The 18666-nt window shown below is 51.2% G+C and overlaps 1 protein-coding gene across 2 annotated transcripts; it reads right to left on the bottom strand.

Annotated features, from left to right (window-relative positions):
• Positions 1-1326: 1326 nt before the first annotated feature.
• On the bottom strand, positions 1327-17780 carry MFSD13A (major facilitator superfamily domain containing 13A). 2 transcript variants are annotated; one of them, XM_026110364.2, is made up of 9 exons: positions 17655-17780; positions 9679-9947; positions 9138-9217; positions 7874-8323; positions 6862-6979; positions 5739-5835; positions 4739-4910; positions 3783-3976; positions 1327-3255 (listed from the first exon to the last, which is right to left on the bottom strand). In XM_026110364.2, the coding sequence occupies exons 2-9, from the start codon at positions 9841-9843 to the stop codon at positions 3002-3004; spliced, it is 1530 nt and encodes a 509-aa protein (XP_025966149.1). In that variant the 5' UTR covers positions 9844-9947; positions 17655-17780; the 3' UTR covers positions 1327-3001. The 2 variants fall into 2 exon arrangements, with proteins under 2 accessions (XP_025966149.1, XP_025966150.1); XM_026110365.2 differs by having other exon boundaries at positions 9878-9947.
• Positions 17781-18666: the final 886 nt, after the last annotated feature.

Genomic DNA, 18666 nt, shown 5'->3' with positions numbered 1-18666 from the left:
GCAGAGCACTGCAGCCGGGGCCTGACAAGGGTTGGGAGATGAGCAGGGCAGCAATGCTGCAGCAGCGGGGCCCAACCCCCAGGGGCCAAGAACACAGCTTCAACGAAACAGGATGAAGGTATTCCTCCCCCCCCCCCCCCCAATCCCCCCCAACCGATTCTGACTCCTTAAGCAGGGTCCTCCCAGGCACATTCAGGCCTCTGACCACCTTAGCTGCAGCCCATTCAGCAGGATGAGACCAAAGAGCACCGTGGCCAACACAGCCTGCAACTGCCCCCAGCCTTCATGCCACCTCCTGCACAAGTTGGTGAAGGGAGGGGACAGCCTAGTGCCTGGGGCCTTGCAAAGTGATTTACTTCCATCCGGAAGGGAGGTGACCTGCCATCCTGCTGTTGCTCTCTGTCCCTTGCAGAAACTGGCCCAAACCCCAGCCCACAGTTTTGCTGGAAAGGGAAGGTCCTATCCATCATCCTTGGAGCAGTCCAATTTTCTCCAGTACAACCTTGGTCATGTGCCTGCTGCACACCACAAACCCAGCCAGGTTAGAGCCACCTGTTCTGCTAGAAAGTCACTGAGCAGGCACATGTAGGACCCAGCCCAGGTTCACTTACCTTGCAGTTGCTCCAGTTTGTCTCAAACCCTTATCTAGTGGAAAAGTTATAGTAAGACTGTTGCATCTGTGGCCACCCAATGCTACCATGAGACTTTTTACAAGTCTTCACTAATGGACAGCACATTTCTGGGACTCTTACCACTGGGCAAGTGGGTCAAACAACAACCCAAAATAACTGTCACAGCTTTGCCTGATCCCAGCCCCATCTCCCTTCCCCTCACTAAGGTAAGGTGTAAGCAGGAGCATTGGAGGCAGAATGCAAGGGGTGGAGAGGGTGTGAGAACTGAGCTTCCCCAGGAATCACCAGCAATCAGTCTTGGTAGGGCTGCATGAAGGTGCACCAGAAGCAGGGATGAGAAGCACATCCAAGACGAACACGGCCCAGGGTTACAGAAGAGGCATCCTTTTTGTGCCTGCCAGCAGCCTGCATCAGGGACACAACCAGGTCTGAGGCAGCTCTGCTGGGATGCCAGAGGTCAAGCCCAAGCTCCTGCTCCCCTGCTGTTGAGGAGATGCACCCTAGTACTTGCCTGGAGAGAGCTGTAGGATCCTGCTGGGCTCAGGAGAGCTTCAAGACAGACCCAGATCAGGTCACTCAATGGAGACAACTTTCTGCCCTAAATGGCCAGTGGAAAAGCAGCTGCCCTAGAACTAGGTGAGCCCAAGCAGGGCCAAATGGGGGGGGGCTGTGAATTCAAATGGGACCACAGCAATACAGAAAAGATCATCTTTAATTTATGAAATGAAGAATCGGTCTCAAACCTTGTTGTTAAAAGTCACACAAATAACTTATGACTGAACCATAACAAGCTACAGAAGCCTTGCAGCAGGAACCATGACAGCTTCACTGCAGCTTGGTCCAAGACAGAAGGCAGCTGGGTCCTGAGGCAAGATGGCAGGTTTGTTGGCAGAATCTGGTGGAGAAGCTGGGGAGGTGACTGAGCAGAGAACTGCATGTCCAAGACCACACACTGTCCTTCAAGCACTGCCTAGACATCCCTTCCTCCTGCAGGAGGGCACAGGGCCAGTATCTACTGGCCCAGACCCAGCCTACTTTGGCACACCTTCTGACCTGGTTTTGCCCACTGACATGGTGAGGATTGAGGTGATACTGGCCCTCACCTCAGGGATCCCTTTGGTGACTACCTGTCCGTTCTGCTCCCCACCAAGGCCAGGGAGACCAAAACTCCTGCAGTCTTCCCTCAGCCCCTTGCTCGGTAGCCAGATGAGAAGAGCAGCCTCTGGGGTACCACTTCAAACAGGGAGGAGCTGAGGTGTCTGTCCATCTGTCTCTCTCCACATGGATATAAAGCCTCAAGCATTCAACTGCTCTGGATTGTCTCAAACAAGCTCCTAAGAGGAATGAGATGCACAAGAGCAAGAACCAGCATCTCCTCTAGGCCCCGCTCCCCCCACAAGAAGGGAAGGCACTACACTGCCTTGCTCAGGTACCTGGGATGGCCCTGTTACCCTCCCTCTGGGGCAGGGACACACTTCCATCCACTCAGCTGAAAGTTGGTTTGCTGACCTCGACCCTACAGCCCCAGCCACTGTGGGAGGGTGCCCAAGGCACAGATGTGTGACAGTGCTGACTGGAAGGGGCTGTGGAAGGGAGACTGGGGTAAATGCAGACAAGATGATGCCAGACAAGGTGCTCCAGCTCTAGGCTCTGAGCCCAGTTCAAGCCCACTGCATTTCCCAGCCCAGCAACAACTCTCTCTGTGAGGCTACCTAAGAGGGAGCCTCAGCACAGAACAAGAACAGCTGGAAGACCCTGGCTGTACAGGATGTTATCCCAGGAACAAGAAAAGACTCAGAGCAAATTTGGTCCAAGAACTGCAGCACCCTGTGGGAGGGGTTGTACCAGCTACTGGGAAAGGCCTTCAGGGTGCTCCCATCCCTGCTCCTCCTGCTGTCCTGAAGTCACCTCTTGGTCACCTGGTTCCTCAGGAGCCTCCTACTCCACTCCCTGAAGCTGCAGGGCTCTAGCAAGGAAGGAGTCTCTGTGCAGTCCCCCTCCTGCTCAGCCAGAGAGGCTACAGCTCCCCAGGGCAGGGCACTGGCTGTGGCTCTCCATCCCACGCTGCAACCTGGTGCCTCCCACTCCAAGATTAACAGCTCTCTGCTCCTTGGGACTGGAGAGTGGCTAGGATAAAAAGTTCTTGCTCATGTGGGCAGAGCCACCTCTCCCTGCCCCAGTGCATGCTGAATGCTTCTCAGCCTTCCCCAGCAACTACCTCCTGGAATGAGTAAACATTGGCATTATGGCATTTCACAGTTGAATCGTAAACATGGGTTTTTCTCAGCCAGTGATCCCTTTGCCTAGTCTGCAGTCCTGCATCAGTCTGGAGCCTGAGAACAGGAACACCCCCATGGGCTCACACATCCCTAGATCATTTTGACCTCTGGAGCTCGGCCTTGAGTCAGACTTTGGCGCTGAGCCTTCACCATCTGCAGACGCTTCCCATGCAAGCTGAATTGAGACCAGCTGAGGAGTTGCAGCAATGCACACGTGATGGGTACGAAGACGAGGAGGTAAAAACAGCCCTGGCGAAGAGCTGGCTCCCAGGCTGCATCAGACTCCAGCTTCGGCTGGGCGCTCACCACGTTGCTCAAGGGGTTGCGCTGGAAAATGTCGTAGCCTGGTGCCAGGGGAGAATTTGTGAGAGTGGGGACAGTGGGACCCTTGTCCCTTCCCTCTGAGTGACTGGGCTTGGAGATGCAGAGACCAGTCACAGCTTGGTAACTGAAGGAGCTCTGTTCCCCCCCCCCGACAAAAAGTACTGTGGAGGACACTGAGCTCACAGGTCTTAGAAAGGGACAGGGCAACTGAAACCAGTCTTAACAGAGTGGATTCAAATCTTTAAGTTGCAAACTGTGGGCAGTGTTGGCCTTGTCCTCAGCTGAGAGATGACCAAGGCCAGCACAGGGATAGGGAGCAAGGCCAAACCCCCATGAAGCACTGAGTCACCTGCCAGCTGGACCAGGCTCCACACAAGCCTGAGCTCACTGGAACATCTGTGCCAAGTGGACAAGGCTGTATTACCGCAGCTGTATCACTACGGCACTAAGATGTCCTGCAGGTGACCTTGCCGATTGGTCCTGTCCAAATGTCAATGCACAGGGCTACCCTCGCCTGCCCTGCTGCTGTCCCCAGCAGTGCTCTTACCTGTGTACGCACAGAGCAGCCAGGTGCCAATCAGAGGGGCAAAGGTCTGGCCCGGTTTGGTGACCAGAGCAACCATCCCAAACAGCAGCGCTGAGGCTGCCTGCTTCCTACGGTTCAGGACTAGATCCTCATCCACCAAGTCAGTGACCACCAGGTTCAGCAACTTACAGGTCCCTTCTGTGAACACGCGGTTGCTGCAGGACAACAGGCAAAGCACTGAATAGGGGCACCAAGAAATGACAGGAGTAGGTGAGGGATCAAAGAAAACAAAGAGAGAGAAAGAGAAGAGAAAGGTTCCCCAACATCTTAAATGAAGATTTCAGAAGCCTTGGTACCAGAGGGGAGCACTGCTAGTAATAAGGCACATGTATCCTGCAGTGACACCCTGAGTTAGTCCCAATCTGCAGCACAGACAGCCTTGGGAACAGGAGGAAGCCACACTATGCCCCCAACCAGCTTAGCTCCTGCCTGTAAGATGTGCACAAGACGCATGTGCATGCCTGGCAGGACACAGCTCTGCAGGAAAGAATCCCCAGCCAGGTTCAGGCCAACAGGAGCTAGAGTGGCTGGGCAAGCAGCTAATGGGCAGCTGCTGCACTTACTGAGAGCAATTTCCCCAGGCAGCCTGCAGAGGAGGAGGGGAGCTTGGCTTGGCAGCTGGGGGATGCTGCTGCAGGCTGCCACCTGCCCTGCCAGATCTCTACCCTCCCCTATGGCAGGGCCAGACCACTGCTGCTTCCCTCGCTCCGTTGCGGGCACAGCCAGCAGATTCTGCAGTGACCCATCCCAAGCTCAGGTGGCTGTTAGAACTGGGAAACATCAGACCTGGGAGCCACTTGGGTTCTGTGCAACCCCAGCTTCTCCTCCCTGTCCCCAATTCCTCTCTGTGAAACAGGGACAAGCCATTTCCCTTCCCAACCGGTGGAGAGCATGGAAAGTGAGCACTGCTTGCATACCTGGCAATGAAGATGCAGAGCAGATACACCTGATCGGGTCCTGCAAGGAGCATGGCAACGCTGAGAGCCAACTTCAGGCAGAAGAGTCCTCGCACCACAGCATAAACCCCACAACGGCGACAGAGGGACAGAAAGTAGAGGTTGTTGAGGTGAGGGGCAATATAGGAGACACCTGAGCAGAGACAGAGACACAAATAGCTTGAAGGAGTTTCAGTGTCCACCTCCTCTGAGGACTGATACTGAGACAGGGCAAAGCTGGCTGTAGCCAGCAGGGGTGGAAAATAAGAAGTACAGAACAACCCCCCCACACACATGGGAGGAGGTAACAGCTATAGCAGGTTTACTCAGTGAGTTTGCAGCAGAGCACACACTCTTCCTGCAGAGGGAGGCCTTCTTCCACCAGCCTCATGGGCAGGAAAGAAGAGCAGACTTGCCTAGCGTCACACAGGGGCTGGGAGTTAGCCCTGGAGCAGAAACGAGAGGGATCGGACAGCATGACCAGGCCTGGCCTGCACAGAACCCTCCCAGGTAACTCTAGCCTTCTAGAAGCAGTGCCCACAGATCTGGAGCAGTCTGGAAGCAGTCCACACGCTACAGAAAGAGATTAAATTAAGGGTTGCTTCTCTTGTTGCACCCAGTTCCTGTCCTGGAGCTGTATCTGTAGACACTACTATTGCACTTGGTGCAAAACCTGTATAGAGCTGTGGAGTCTAGGCCAGAGCCCAACACTTTGGGCTTTTCACCATCAGAAAAGGCTTAAAGTTATTTCTCTTGTGCTCAGGAAGGAAGCAAGGCTGGAGACTTGGAGGTCCCAGGGAAGCACGTGGGGGGGGTGTGTGGGTGTGGGTGGGTGTGGGTGTGTGTCTGGGTGTGGAGGGGGGAAATCTTACAGCCCAGAGACCTGCCAGCACACCTCCCCAGCTGGACTTTGTGAGCGGAGAATCCAGAATCAGGCCAGACCCTAACCTGGCTGCTCCCTCCAGCCCCATCCAAGACTCACCTAGCAGGAAGGATCCAGTAGAGACAGAGATCTGGTCTGACAGCAGGTGCTCCAGAAATAGGGGGAAGAAGTTGCTGTTAAAGTGGCAGTGAAAAACCTGTGAAAGCAGCATGCAGACAACCTGATCAGCAGGAACAGCAGTAAGAACAGAACAGAAAAAGCCAAGAGCCTTCTGTGCTCTGTTATCTTAGGTGCCCTGTGCCAAGGAATTGTGCAGGATGGGCCTGGAGTACTTTAGATGTGCTCAGATGTGCTTGGCTGTGGAGATTATGACGCTGTAGGCTTTGAGACTGCAAAGCTGCAACACCACCAGCCACGTCTGCTCTGTGCCTGGGGTCAGTGCTGCTTCCCAGCTGGCAAGGTGTTTCTCACTAGTGAGCTAACTCTGCTAGAGCGATGAGGGGCACCTGCACACTGTGCTGCTGGGACACAGCAGGACAAGAAGGTGACAGCAGTGGCCACAAGGGTTTGCGGGAGGCAGTGGCATGACAGTAGGGAGAAGGCAGTGAGGCCCTCAAATGCAAAGACGTGGATCAGCATCCAAAGCTAGCCCGAGGGGAACAGAGGGATCCCTGTGGAGACAGGAGCTGTGACCGCTGCACGCAAAGCTTTGGAAGGCTGGGCAGGCTGCCGGCATTTGGTAGTAATCGCTGAAGAGGATGTAGAACAGAAACGGCAAAGGCCAGCTAGGAGGTGGATCCAGCTGGACAGCGAGAGTGGTGACGTGAGCCTCAGGAACACAAAAGGGGAAGGAGATGGTGCTGACAGCTAGGCCAGCAAACTTGCACTCTGGAACGCTTTCCTGCTGCAAGCCAGGTCTTGTGTTTCTGCACCCCACGTGGGCTGTGCAGAGCTCAGCCAGCCCTCTGTCACCAGCTCTGTGCTGTGGACAGAGGAGGGAGCTCCCCACAGCCTGCTCAGGAAGTATCCTCAGGTCACAGGCAGGGAGAGCAGCTACCAGCTGCTGAACCAGCTAAGTGTGCGCAGAAGGCTTCACGAGCAAGCGGGTGCTGGAAACACCCTTGCCCTTCCTGGGGAACTGGCATCCTGTTGAATCACCATCTCAGACAGCCGCGGCCAGCGGCTCATCCTCTGAATCACAGCCTGTCACTGCTGCACCTACCTGGACTAGGTTCATGCAGACAAACCAGAGGAAGTTGCGATGTCTGGAGAGCTGCTGGAGATACTCTGCCAGGGTAATCCTCTTCTCCGGAGGGACAGAGTTTTTCTCAATGTACAGCCTAAAGGGAGAAAAAAGCTACCTGTGAGTCCTTCATGCAAATAGGGGAGAGCCCCCAGTCCCTTGTGCCCAGATGCAGACCTCTACTCAGCTCCCATCCTGACCTTCCCTTTTCCTGGACCAAACCAAAACAGCAGAGTTTGCAACAATGTTTGCTTATTGCTGGCAAGAACAGGCTACAGGTCTCCCAAAGAACATTTATTCTGTGAATACAAAATTCAGACCTTTGTCCACAAAAACATTTTTCTCTTACCAGCCATTCTACTACACATGCTCCTACTGCAGATCCCTACGGTTAGCTCACCTGGCAGATCTCAGCGGGATCTGCTGTGTTAGTATAGCATAATGCTGGCAGCTTATAACAGACAACAAATGAGGCAGCCCGAGGAAAGAGCCAGGGAGCTGAACAGAGAAACCAGCTGCATCATGGCCCACCAACAGCCCAGCCGCTATTAGGTAGCTAAAGCGAGCAGAGGGGTAAGAGACATTCGCTTGTCCTATTCCACAGGAAGTGGGCAGCAAGGTGGTCTCATGCTCAAGCGGGAATATTTTCATAAGATTCTTCTGATGTTTTGCCACTCACAGGCCTGGGTGCTCTAGTTATTAACATTTCTTGTTCCAAACACTGGATGGGCCATACAGCAGGTCAGGGCTCTGCCTCCAGTTTGGGCCAGAAGTGTCACGAGATAGTTTTGTCCTATTTTCAGAGGGCCTTAGGAGCCAGTGTGGCAGAAGTGATTCTGAAAACTGTATCAACAGACAAGAACCATAGATGATTAACAAAAATTTGGCTTGTCCTGGATCCTACCACACATTTAGCCTGCTGTAAAGCAAAATAGGACTCTACAGATCTATGCCAGAACTTTGTCCCAACTGCAGAACTGGTGACACTTACTCCTTCAGTGTTGATTCCTGGTCCCATTTCGCTTTTCCATCAACCTCAAACCGCTGGCGGAGCAGCTGTGTTGACAGGGTAAAACCAATGATGGAGCAGAGGGCCAGCACCACGCAAAATATGCGAAAGGAAAAGAAGTCTTCCTTGTTCCACACTGCATAGGACATGAAGACAGAGAGTGAGCCGATGGCACTGAAGAGGGCACAGTAGAAGTTGAGGCTAGTCCTATCCTTTGCTGAAACAGCCAGGTCTGCAAGCAAGGCGTTGTGATGGAGGTCCACCATGGTGAGAAAGCTGTCGTAGAGGCAAAGGCAGAGAAGGAACTGCAAACCAGGATGAGCCCAGGCAACCCAGAACGCCAGGAAAGAGATGGCAAAGAGGGGCCCATTGTGACTTAGTGCCCTGAGTCTCTTCAGAACTACTTCTGGGGAAGAGATCTCTGCTCCTGGCCTGCAAGAGAAGGAAAAAAAAAATAAACACAAAAACCTTTAGACAATTGAACAAAACACACATGGCCAAATAGGAATCCTAGCCATATGCATCTCCCTGTTCATGCAAGTTGCATAAGCAGCCTAGACAGAATTTGCTAAGGTAATAAGCACCCATGTCAGATACCTTCTCAGCTAATATGCAGACGAATTCAGTTTAAGAAGGGAAAAAAAAGCGTGAAGGAATGTGATATTCCCTCCAGAATAAAGCTCTTTGTGATAGTTTTGCATTGTCTGCTTCAATCAGCACTTAAGAAGTGATCCCTACACTTCAGCAAATAGCACAAGGGGCCTTGCCATGAGTTTCATTAAAAGCTTGAAGGCAGTACATGAGAAACGCTAATGGCCAACAGTGATCCACAATCTGGGGAGTTTGGGAATAAGCGATTTGAGGCATTCCAGATGGGAATCATTGTCCTCTGTCCCCACCTTGTCTCCCAAACCACATGCAGATACTTTCGAGTGCCACGCTAAGAAGCTTGCTCATGTAGCAGAGGCTTCGGATTTTAGATGCCTATATTTAGGTTCAATACCACTCATGTAACTGCAAAGACTTAGGGTCACATCTAGCCATGTAGATGTGTGACTTCCTCTATACAGACAGGTACTGAAATAAAATGTGAAGAGCACTGAAGTCCTAAGGTACCAAGAAAAGGTATTTATGAGTTCCATGCTCCAGCAAACATTCCTACACCACTTTAAAGCTGTCATTTGCACATTATCTCCCCCATGGAGCAAAGTTTCACAGCCTCTGCTGAAAATGGAACTTGACTTACTGCTGCGTGCTAAGGAAGACCCGGTCGCTCAGCCAGCCAAACAGAGGGTCATTGAGGCTGTTCCAGATCAGAAACACAGTCTAGGAAAGGAGACAGAACGGTGAAACAAACTGCGGTGAGCTCCTGCAGAGACCCAGTCTTGTTTTTGAAGCAATCAGTGCTCAGCTGGCACACTGAACAACCAGCAGGAACCCTTTCAGCACAGCTTCCCAGCCCCATTACTGCTGTACAATTCTCCTGCCTACAACAGCTGACAGACTAAAACAGTGAGGCCAGTGGTTTTCCAGGTCTGTGAAATGCCCTGCCCTCCCACCCCCCAAGGAAAGGCTGTCTTAAGAACGAAGTCTCTGGGCTTTCTATCTCAGCTTGTTCTCTGTTTATATAAGCGTGGAAAAATAAAGAGCCCAAGTTAGCACTCCCTCACTCCTTTCCCAAAGGGGAAATGCAGCTAATTACAACAGTCTTTCCACTTTTAGCATGGAGCAGTCTTAGCTTCAGAATTTTTTATGTAAGAGGGCAGAAATCCACAGAAAAGACTAACCTCTCCTATCCAAAAGGACAGTTTATCAATCTTGTAAACAGAGACAAAGGTGTCCACGTAGTACAGGAGGAATACGTTGTGCAAAATGGAAACGAATAGCGACAGGGACCCGTAGATCACTGCACTGGGCAAATGAAAAAGACAAGCCAACAGCCGCAACCCCATGGTGGTATATTCAATGTTCGGCTCCCTAGATCACCTCCATTTCAGATGGGATGTCTTCTCCCAACACCTGCTAGATCTTTGTTGGGGCCAATCCATTGTTACTCCTGCAGGAAGGAAAAAAAAGACACCAGATTCAATTTCTTAAATAAACTAAAAGTTGAACCAAATTAATTGATAAGTCTTTGCCAGCAGAGATCAGAATTCATACTGCTTTAGGAGTTGGTCGAAAGTGAATTGGATGGGATTTAAGAGGCTAAAAGCTGTCTGCTGCACTAAAGCTGTTTCCTTAAGCAGAGGCCAGGCTGTGGGCTTTCAGAGGCACAACTGTCTCCTCACGAGCAGGCTGCCCAGTCCTCTATATTTCAATGTTCTTTGTTACCTGGCAAATAGCTGATTAGCTCTTTCCATCTCTTTAAAGGCAAGGTCACAAGAGGAAACAAGCTAGATAGGTGCAAACAAAAAAGCAGTCTTTAGAAAACAGAACTACTCACTGACATTTTTAGGTATCAGGGTAAATTTTTAGCCAAATACAAATGACAACAGCTCTGATGTAATCTCACATATGCACACTGCTTTCCCCAAGCAGTCACAACAGACTGCACCTGGGCTCACTCAGACAGGAATTATTTATGGCAAGCAACGTCGCTGCTTTGTGGCATGGACAGACGTGACCAAAACTCAATGACACGCAGCAGACACAGTGCCTTCACATGACAAAGGCAGCCAAAAGTTATGTAGCAGCTGTCCAGCTTTTCTTTGGACAGCCTGAATTTTAGGACTGCTGTCTGAAATAAAGATGCTTTTGCTGGAGAGCAATATATATAGAAAAAAACAAGTGGAAACAGCAGCCTTACGCTGGAACAAGTCACCGCACGTTCAGGAGGTGCCAAGGTGCGAGTGGAAGGGAAGGGAGGACTCCTCACACGAGCACTGACGTGGAGCTCAAGGTCAGGAAGTCCAGTCATCTTCCCCCCTGTGATATACACTGATGCTTTTCAGACTGAGGCCCATCTCATGGTCAGGATGCTACAGACCAGAGGCAAAACACAAGGCACCTCCGTGCATGCGACTTCTGTATCTGGTGAGATTGGAAGGGGTCTCACATCAGTGCAAGGCAGGCTGACGTGGGCTGAAAATGCTAAGAAGCCACAATGTGCACGTGGCATGTAACAGCAGGATCACTACAACAACAGTGTCAAAAGCAAAATGAAGGACTGAAAGACACTCCAGTTTCAGCCCTCCAGAGTCCACATTCACTCAATTCAGACACTGTCTGGGACCAGCTTCACGGTGCAGGGTAAGAAAGAGCATGTCAGGAACAGGAAACAGCCCAGCAAGCCAGCCTCCTAGGGCTTGCAACATCAGCTGCCTCCAGTCCAAGCAGAGGAAGCAGATCAAGGGGAAGAATAAACGGCTAGCTATGAAATTTGATGAAATTCCAGTCCCATTCAGCAGTTCCCAGAAGTCATGAGTCTGACCACTTCTAGGCAAGATCAGAAAACCAAAAATAACCGTCTGTTCTGCCCAGCCTGCGGAATTCCTCTTAACTAGCTCAGCAGGAGCAGGAACAGCATTTGTTCAAGTCAGTTAGATTGAAACTGCACTTCGACTCCACTCCCAGCCCAAACTCTAGACCTCAGTTAGATCCAACTGCAGAGCCCTCGTGGAGCTGAGCCACCATTCTGTATCCCCACCACGCCAAAACCCATGGACAGATGAAAAGACGACAGTGCTTGGAGGGGAATTCAGCTAGACAATGAACGTTTATAGGTGTAATTAAAGACAGACGTGCTGACGAGCTTCAAGGGGAAATTGTGCTTACTATGGTCATGAAGTGAAAAGGAATCAAAGATTTGTAATGTGTAAAGACAAAGGTTTGGAAAAAATGGAGAGCTAAGCCATCTGACCCACTGACGAGTCCCGCATCTCTCACCAAGAGCCTTATGCAGAGGACTGGTTCAAGGGCAGACGTAGCCATCAAAGCATCGGGCACCCTCATGAATGGGATGCAGAACAAAGCAGATGCTGTCATTTTACACCATATGAAGCCTCAGTATATCCTGATTTTCACCACTATGTGTACGCCTAGCCCCAAACTTCTTAATACACAGAGACGAGGGAAGATCAAAGAAGGACAACTAAAATGATCAAGGGGCTGAGGCAGCTGCCTGCTGACGAAAGACTAAACAGCTGGGACTCATCAGGCAGAGAGGAAAGGCTGAAGGGGGATGTGAGCAAGGTTTACAGCATCCCATGCACGGCAGATGAGGTGAACGTGGAACTGTTATTCATCAAGCACCGAGACACAAGAACTAGGGGCACTCAATGTAACCTGCAGGAAATCAGTTTAACATAGACAAAAATCAAATACTTCTTTACCTGACAGATAGCAAACATCCGAAATTTGCTGCTGAAGGAGGTTGCAAAGGTGGGTGGCAGGTTCAAAGGATTGGACAAATTCATGGACAAGAGGTCCACAGAGAGCTACTAAAGGGAATCAGGCAGGGAAATACCCTCCAACATCCCTGATCCAAGGACTATGAACGCTGGGGATGGATGAGTGCAAAGGTCCACAGACGGTGGCCAGGTTCATGCACTCCCTCTAAACAGCATCTCCTACTGGCACTGGGGGACAGAATATGAGGTGAGAGGGACCCACAGGATGACCTGCTAAGGCAATTCTTACACTTCAATCTACATCGCTGCTGCCACTCACCAGTCTTTGGTGAGTCGTTATGAGCAGTAAAACAGCAGATAACAAATCCTAGGAGAAGAAAAAAAGAACAGAACAGTGTAGTTTTCTGACATTTTATCCCCCATGACCAGGCTTGTTGGTGTGGGATCAGACAGCCACAAGTGCCAGCATGAAGGAAGCGCTGGGAACTCAGCTTAAACTCCCACAGAATGCTGTCTCTGCGGCGTAAGGCCAAAGGAGCAGTAGGCCCCAGCAGCTACACCAACAGGACCTGTGCACAACAGGAGACACGCAGAAAGCAACAGTAGAGTGTCTGCTTTTCATTCATATAGGAATTAAAGGGAAAAATATGCCCCGAGTTGATTCTGAGCCAACAGGTGCTCCATCCTAGGAAGTTCTCTTAACAGGACAGTGATTTTTGTGATACACACTACCACAACCAGAGGATTAGAGCCGTTCACTGCGTGCCTGCCAGCAGCCTGGAGAAGGGGTGTCCTGACTAGTATTTTCAGCTGTATAACCACCACATTGAAGAACCCACACCAAGCGAGAAGAAGGGTAGGATAGAAGGGGCAGTTTTAAGGAGAAGAGACGGTGCTGGGGGTGAGCTTCTGTAGTATTACCAGCAGATGCATATAAATCCATCCGGCTGGTAAATTCGAGTGGTTTGGCAGGTGGGGGGTTATTTTAGACACATAACATGTGGGCCTGGAATTCCCCTAGATCTTCCCATGTACAACCACATTCCCAGCCTACGTGGCAGCCCTCCTACTTTGACTCACTCTAAGGCATCAGTTAACTGCTGTGTTATTACCGGGAGGGGACGAGGATAACAGGCAGGTGGCAAACAGCTTAAAAGCCTCAAGCATTGCTAGTAACAGCTAGTTGTACATCAGTTCAGTACAACATCCCTCAGAGGGGGGATTGCACAGCCATTACCCCCACGCTAGCAAGGGCTCGAGGCAAGCAGATGTACCCCCAAACCCAGCCCTAGCTGAGCCCTGCGTTGCGCCAGGTGTTGCATATCCCAGAGCCTCGCTCCCTTGGCCCGTTTCAAAGCAAAGCCCACTCTAGGCTTGGTATGCAGCACTGCACTTCGTGTGGGGGTATCCATCCAGAGGATGCTTCGCTAAGCACATGTTGCACAAACCACAGCTGCTGAAGTTTCCAGAGACACCTCATTTTGTCATTTATATGCTACAGCGCTGTTTAAAAAAGGTGAAGTTCCACTTCCTCTCCCTCTTTTCCCTCGTCACTCCCTCACAGATGTGCAACCCCTCAAGCCAGCTGGCATTTGTAAATGATTTCTCTTTGCTGGGATAGTTGTGAGGTCATTCCCCACCCCCCCCATCTGCACATGTGCAGATGAAAAGAATCAAATCATAGCTGTCCGTAAAAAGTAGATTCTGCTTCTATATCCAACGCACTGTGTTATTTAAGTTTGCCATACTGGTATTTTCATAACCTTTTCCTTTGGGCAGAGCATTACTCATAGTGTATGTCAGAACTTTTCAACATTAGGCTTTAAGAAACAAGGGAGGAAGAGCTCCAAGAGGGAACAGCTATCATTTGTTACACTGAACTTCTAAAGCAGTCATAAAGAAACAAGCTCGTAAATTAGAAAGCAACTAGCCTTAGCTTCAGAAAACTCCCGCCTCTGCATTTGACATCTGGCTTTGCTCCTGCCAGTGACGTTTGCAGATCTTATCTTTTTGAGAAGGCTGTTTGAATACTGGCTACCAGGAAAGCATTGCCTTTGTTTGAGTGCTGGCATATAGCAGCTGGAAATACACCATAGTTAAGGGCTCTCACATCTGTTCCAACTTCCTAGCCAGTTTGCAGCTGGATTCACAAGTCACTGAGTCCCACGATGATTTGGCAACCCCTCGGCCTTAGATCAAGACCCAACTGCCAGCACCTGAGCTCCAGCCTTCCACAGCTGAAGCCCGTTGTACCAACTTGGCAATAGAGCCATATACATGAATCCTGGCCCAACTCACTCTTTTAAGCAGGGCCAGATAATTCCTATATGGTGAAGTTGCCCTTCAGAGACCTGAAGGTCATCTGCAGACCTGACCACTGTAACAGGATGACTCTCCAGTTCATTCTTCACTGTGGGTAATGCAGCCTGGAATATCCCAAATAATATTGCAGGATACGTCTAAGCTCGTTCCAGCAGTCACGGACCTCTGCTGCATATTTTGCATTTCGGGAGGCTTACTGACTCAAGGAGAGGACCAGACAAATACACTAGCTCCAGCAGGACAAGCTGCCCGAGAGGGGATGATATTTCTACACATTCCTTGTGTCCAGGCAGAATGGGGCTGCTGGCTGTCCAGCCCCATTTCCAGGAAACCTGGCTAGAGCTGCTCCCATGAACAAGCTGCTGCTCCGTGAACCGCTCCAGTGAGTGTAGCGCCTGGTGGGAACACCAGTTTAAATAAAAGTGACTTCATTCCAGTATGAACCAGCCTGCATGGAACAAGGTCACTTTTATTCCTGAATAGCTTCCACAAAAACAAGTTACCCTAGAACAGTTATAGCTCAATCATTCTTTTTCTGCAGCTACACCAGCCAATCAGTGTTTAAACAACCCATAAAAATCTTCAAATTCACTCTTTGCAGGTGAACATCTGTCTAAAAACCAGGCACACCCACACATCCACTGCCTCAGCGCTGGGGATAGAGATCCTTATTTCAATCTCAGATACAGCTGTTGTCCTTCCAGACCCCACAAGTGACATCCTCAGCCAGAGGGGACACACACATGGATGAGTTCGCCTGGTCAGGCATATCAGTCAGTGACAAGTCCATTTTGTGAGCATGGAACAGCTTCTGCACACGGTACCCTAGGAAGCCACCACAGCACAGAAACCTTCGCAGGTCCTCACCCCATGAAGCTACTCAGATTCTGACAGGTTCTGTTCAGTAAGAACTGAAATCCCTGCATAAAACTTTTTCCACTAACTCTGACTCAGACTTAAAAACCCTTCACTTCAACCAAAAAAAGAGTGTCTCAAAATCCTATTCCCATCCCACAAACGTAACTCAACATTTCCTTAAAGAATCCACTTGCCAACAGAGAATCTTGACAAAACATCGAATATAATCCCAAGTGAAACATTACTGAATTCACTGACGGCAGATTCCCAGCAGCCTGGCATCTGAAAAGTAAAGCAATAAAGCCCTCAATAACCTGATATCAGCTGGGTCAGGCAAGGAAACGTGCTGCTTTGAAGAGGCTAGTAGGGTGTTTCTCAGTTAAGTTTACCAATTCAACAATCATAGATACCTCGGTATCATGAGAAACTTGGCAACACCCTTCTCATTACCAGCAATCGTGCTTCCATCAGATGCTTCTGACACTCCCTCAGAGTACACTGAAACACACGTGTAAATAGAAATGCTATACAGACAATAATTAACATTTTGAATTAGCTAGTATTTTCTGTGGAGCTGTGTGCTGTGTTCAAGGAGAGCAATCTTGACAAATCAGATCCCATTCTTTGATGAGATTACAAGGCTCGTTACTAATGGTAACTAGGTAGATCTCATAGTCTTGGAATCTGGCAAGACACTGAACTTAGCAACATGTGGCATCCCTTTTCTAAGCAATTCATGGTTTTACAATGCACGGAAAATGTGTTAGATGGATTAAGAACCGGGTCTCCAAGAAGTTGCCATCAGTGTAGGTGTTAATCCTGTAGTGGACGCCCACCATCACCAAGTAACACTGGCATCAAGTTGCACGTTTGGAAGTAAAAACAAAACCACTACTGAAAACAACCCACAAGAGTGGAATCACAGAAGCTAAAAGAAGGGATTACTGCACCAATAGATGCTGTTCTTGTTCAGTCTTATTACAAAGCACACCACAAGGTGGGAAGCACTTAGTAATGTTGTGCCCAAGTGAGAGCAACTGGGAGTTTCTGCTACAGTATCTGGATTTTCTCTCTCCAGGGGACTCATTTCAGCATAGACTGTCAAGGAAACTTTTCACCTGCATAAACCTTCAAAGCTGCAGTTGCTGCCTAACACCCCAGCTTCTGCTACCAGACCATAAGTTATTAACTGAAGGGCTAAGCACAGCCCAGCCACTGAGGCCATGGGAGATCTCTACGGTGTTGAAGCCTGAAAAATACAACACTAGATCACCAAGTAAATTAGCCCACATCCACATGAGCATTTTTGTCTGCGGGAAAGGAAGGTGCAAAGCTGGACGATACCTCCAAAGCGAGGCCCGGAGACATGGACACCATTTCTTTGGTCACTCAAAAGAGCAGTGGTGCCACCACCACCCACTCAGAGCCAGCCAGCATCCCGCAGCCAGGCCACTCTAGAGTGGGGAGAGGCCTAGCAACGCTGGGAGCTGACGGAGAGCCTGGGCAAGGCAATGCTGATGTTCCCCGACGCGCAGAAGAGTTTTTCCCTCAGCCTCGGCGGTGGGACGATTTGGGAGTTTGCCATGCGGTTGGGCAAAGGCGCGATGGGGACAGGGTGGCTGCCCCCAGCCTCCACCATGCCGGGGAGGAAGGGCTCCCCACACTGCCTGCTGCCTGGCAGAGGGAAGGCCAGGGCCACCTCCCCTTCCCTGTCTTAGCAAGGGAATGGGGTCCAGAGCAAGGGATGTGCAGAGGGTCCCCTGCCCCCGGACGCTGACAGAAGTCTGCTGCCATAGCATGGAGGGACGCCCCCCCCCCCCCCCCCCCGGGGCCAAGTGGGACGGCCCAGATTAACAGGGGAGGCATACCCCACAGATGTACCACTGCGGGAGGGCGGTGGGGGGATACCCACCACCACCACCACCACTGCGGGGGGGGGGGGGTACCACCGCAGGGGCTATACCACTGCGGGGGGGAGACACCCACCTACCCCACTGCAGGGATAGGGCTACCCCCAACGAGGGTGTACCACTGCGGGGGAGGGGGGTACCCCCACTGCAGGGGGGCGCAACATGCCTCCCAGCGCCCACGGGAAAGAGCGTCTTTCCCCCCCGCCGGGACTTCAGACGAGACAGAACCGGGTCGGCACCGGGGCGGGCAGAAGCGACCCCCCCCCGCCGCACCGGGGCGCCGAGACCCACCCCCGCCACAGCCGCTCCCTCGGCGCCTCCTACCTGCGTCCGTTACCGGCGCTGCCCCCGCCGTGCCGCCGCCAAGCCGCGCATGCGCCCAGGCGACCCCAGCCCCGCCCCGCAGCGCGCTCAGGGCAGAGGCCATCTTGGGTCGTGGCAAGGGAAGCCGCCCCTCCCGGCAGCCATTTTGCGTGAGGGCAGCTCGCTGGGAAGCGGCGGAAGGCCACCGAGGCGCTCCCCACCGCTGCGTTTGCATTAGCCGCACCTCTCCGCGGGGCGGGGCGGGCTCCCCTAGGCCCTTCTAGCCGGAGGAGGCTTGCTACTCTATGACCCGTGCGGCTTGTTGGGTGCCTGGCCTGCAGTCGCCATGGCACCGGCAGCGGGCCGGGCGCCCTCGGGGCGCGGCGAAGGGTGCCCACCTTTTCTCCTAATTCATAAAATACACCACCAGCAATAGTCACCGGTTACTTAGGCTTATCTCTAGGGATTCATTTCACGCTACGTTGTCCCAAATATTTAAGAGGATAAAAACCTATGTTACTTAAGCTCCCTTTTTGGCGCTTTCTCTTAAAGAAGCGGCTACAAGCGCAATTCCACCTTCTGCACACAAACTGCCTTTAACGGCGAGAGCACAACAGCTGATCTGGCCCTGCTCTTGACAAAGAGTTCACCCGAGAAAACAAGCCTAACTGCTACCTTTGAAAGAGTGTCGTTGTACCCTATCGCTTCTGAGCATTTTTATGCATTAGAATTGCTAGTAGCTTCTTAAACAGGTCACTTTTATAAATTTGTAGAAGCCCAGTAATTAACTGCGGTCAACAGGTTTTGTGATAAAAGAGTGATCGGTAGCCATGTGGCTCCAGCTCTTGAGATCGCCCAAAAACCAGCAAGGCATTAGCTGTTGTTAAGGGGTGCCTTCTGCAGCAACAGCTACGCTTAGTGGTCACAGACTGACCCTTCTTGAGCCTGGTCTGGGATCCATCTCTGTAAAAGCCTGTCCCAGCACAGGTGCTTGCAATAGCACTTGATGGGAGTATTTCAACGCTCCTTGCTT

This window comes from Dromaius novaehollandiae, chromosome 6, assembly GCF_036370855.1.
Source record: "Dromaius novaehollandiae isolate bDroNov1 chromosome 6, bDroNov1.hap1, whole genome shotgun sequence".
NCBI classification, from domain to species: domain Eukaryota; kingdom Metazoa; phylum Chordata; class Aves; order Casuariiformes; family Dromaiidae; genus Dromaius; species Dromaius novaehollandiae.
Note: the sequence above shows the minus strand (reverse complement) of the source record. Positions and strands in the feature narration are given on the sequence as shown.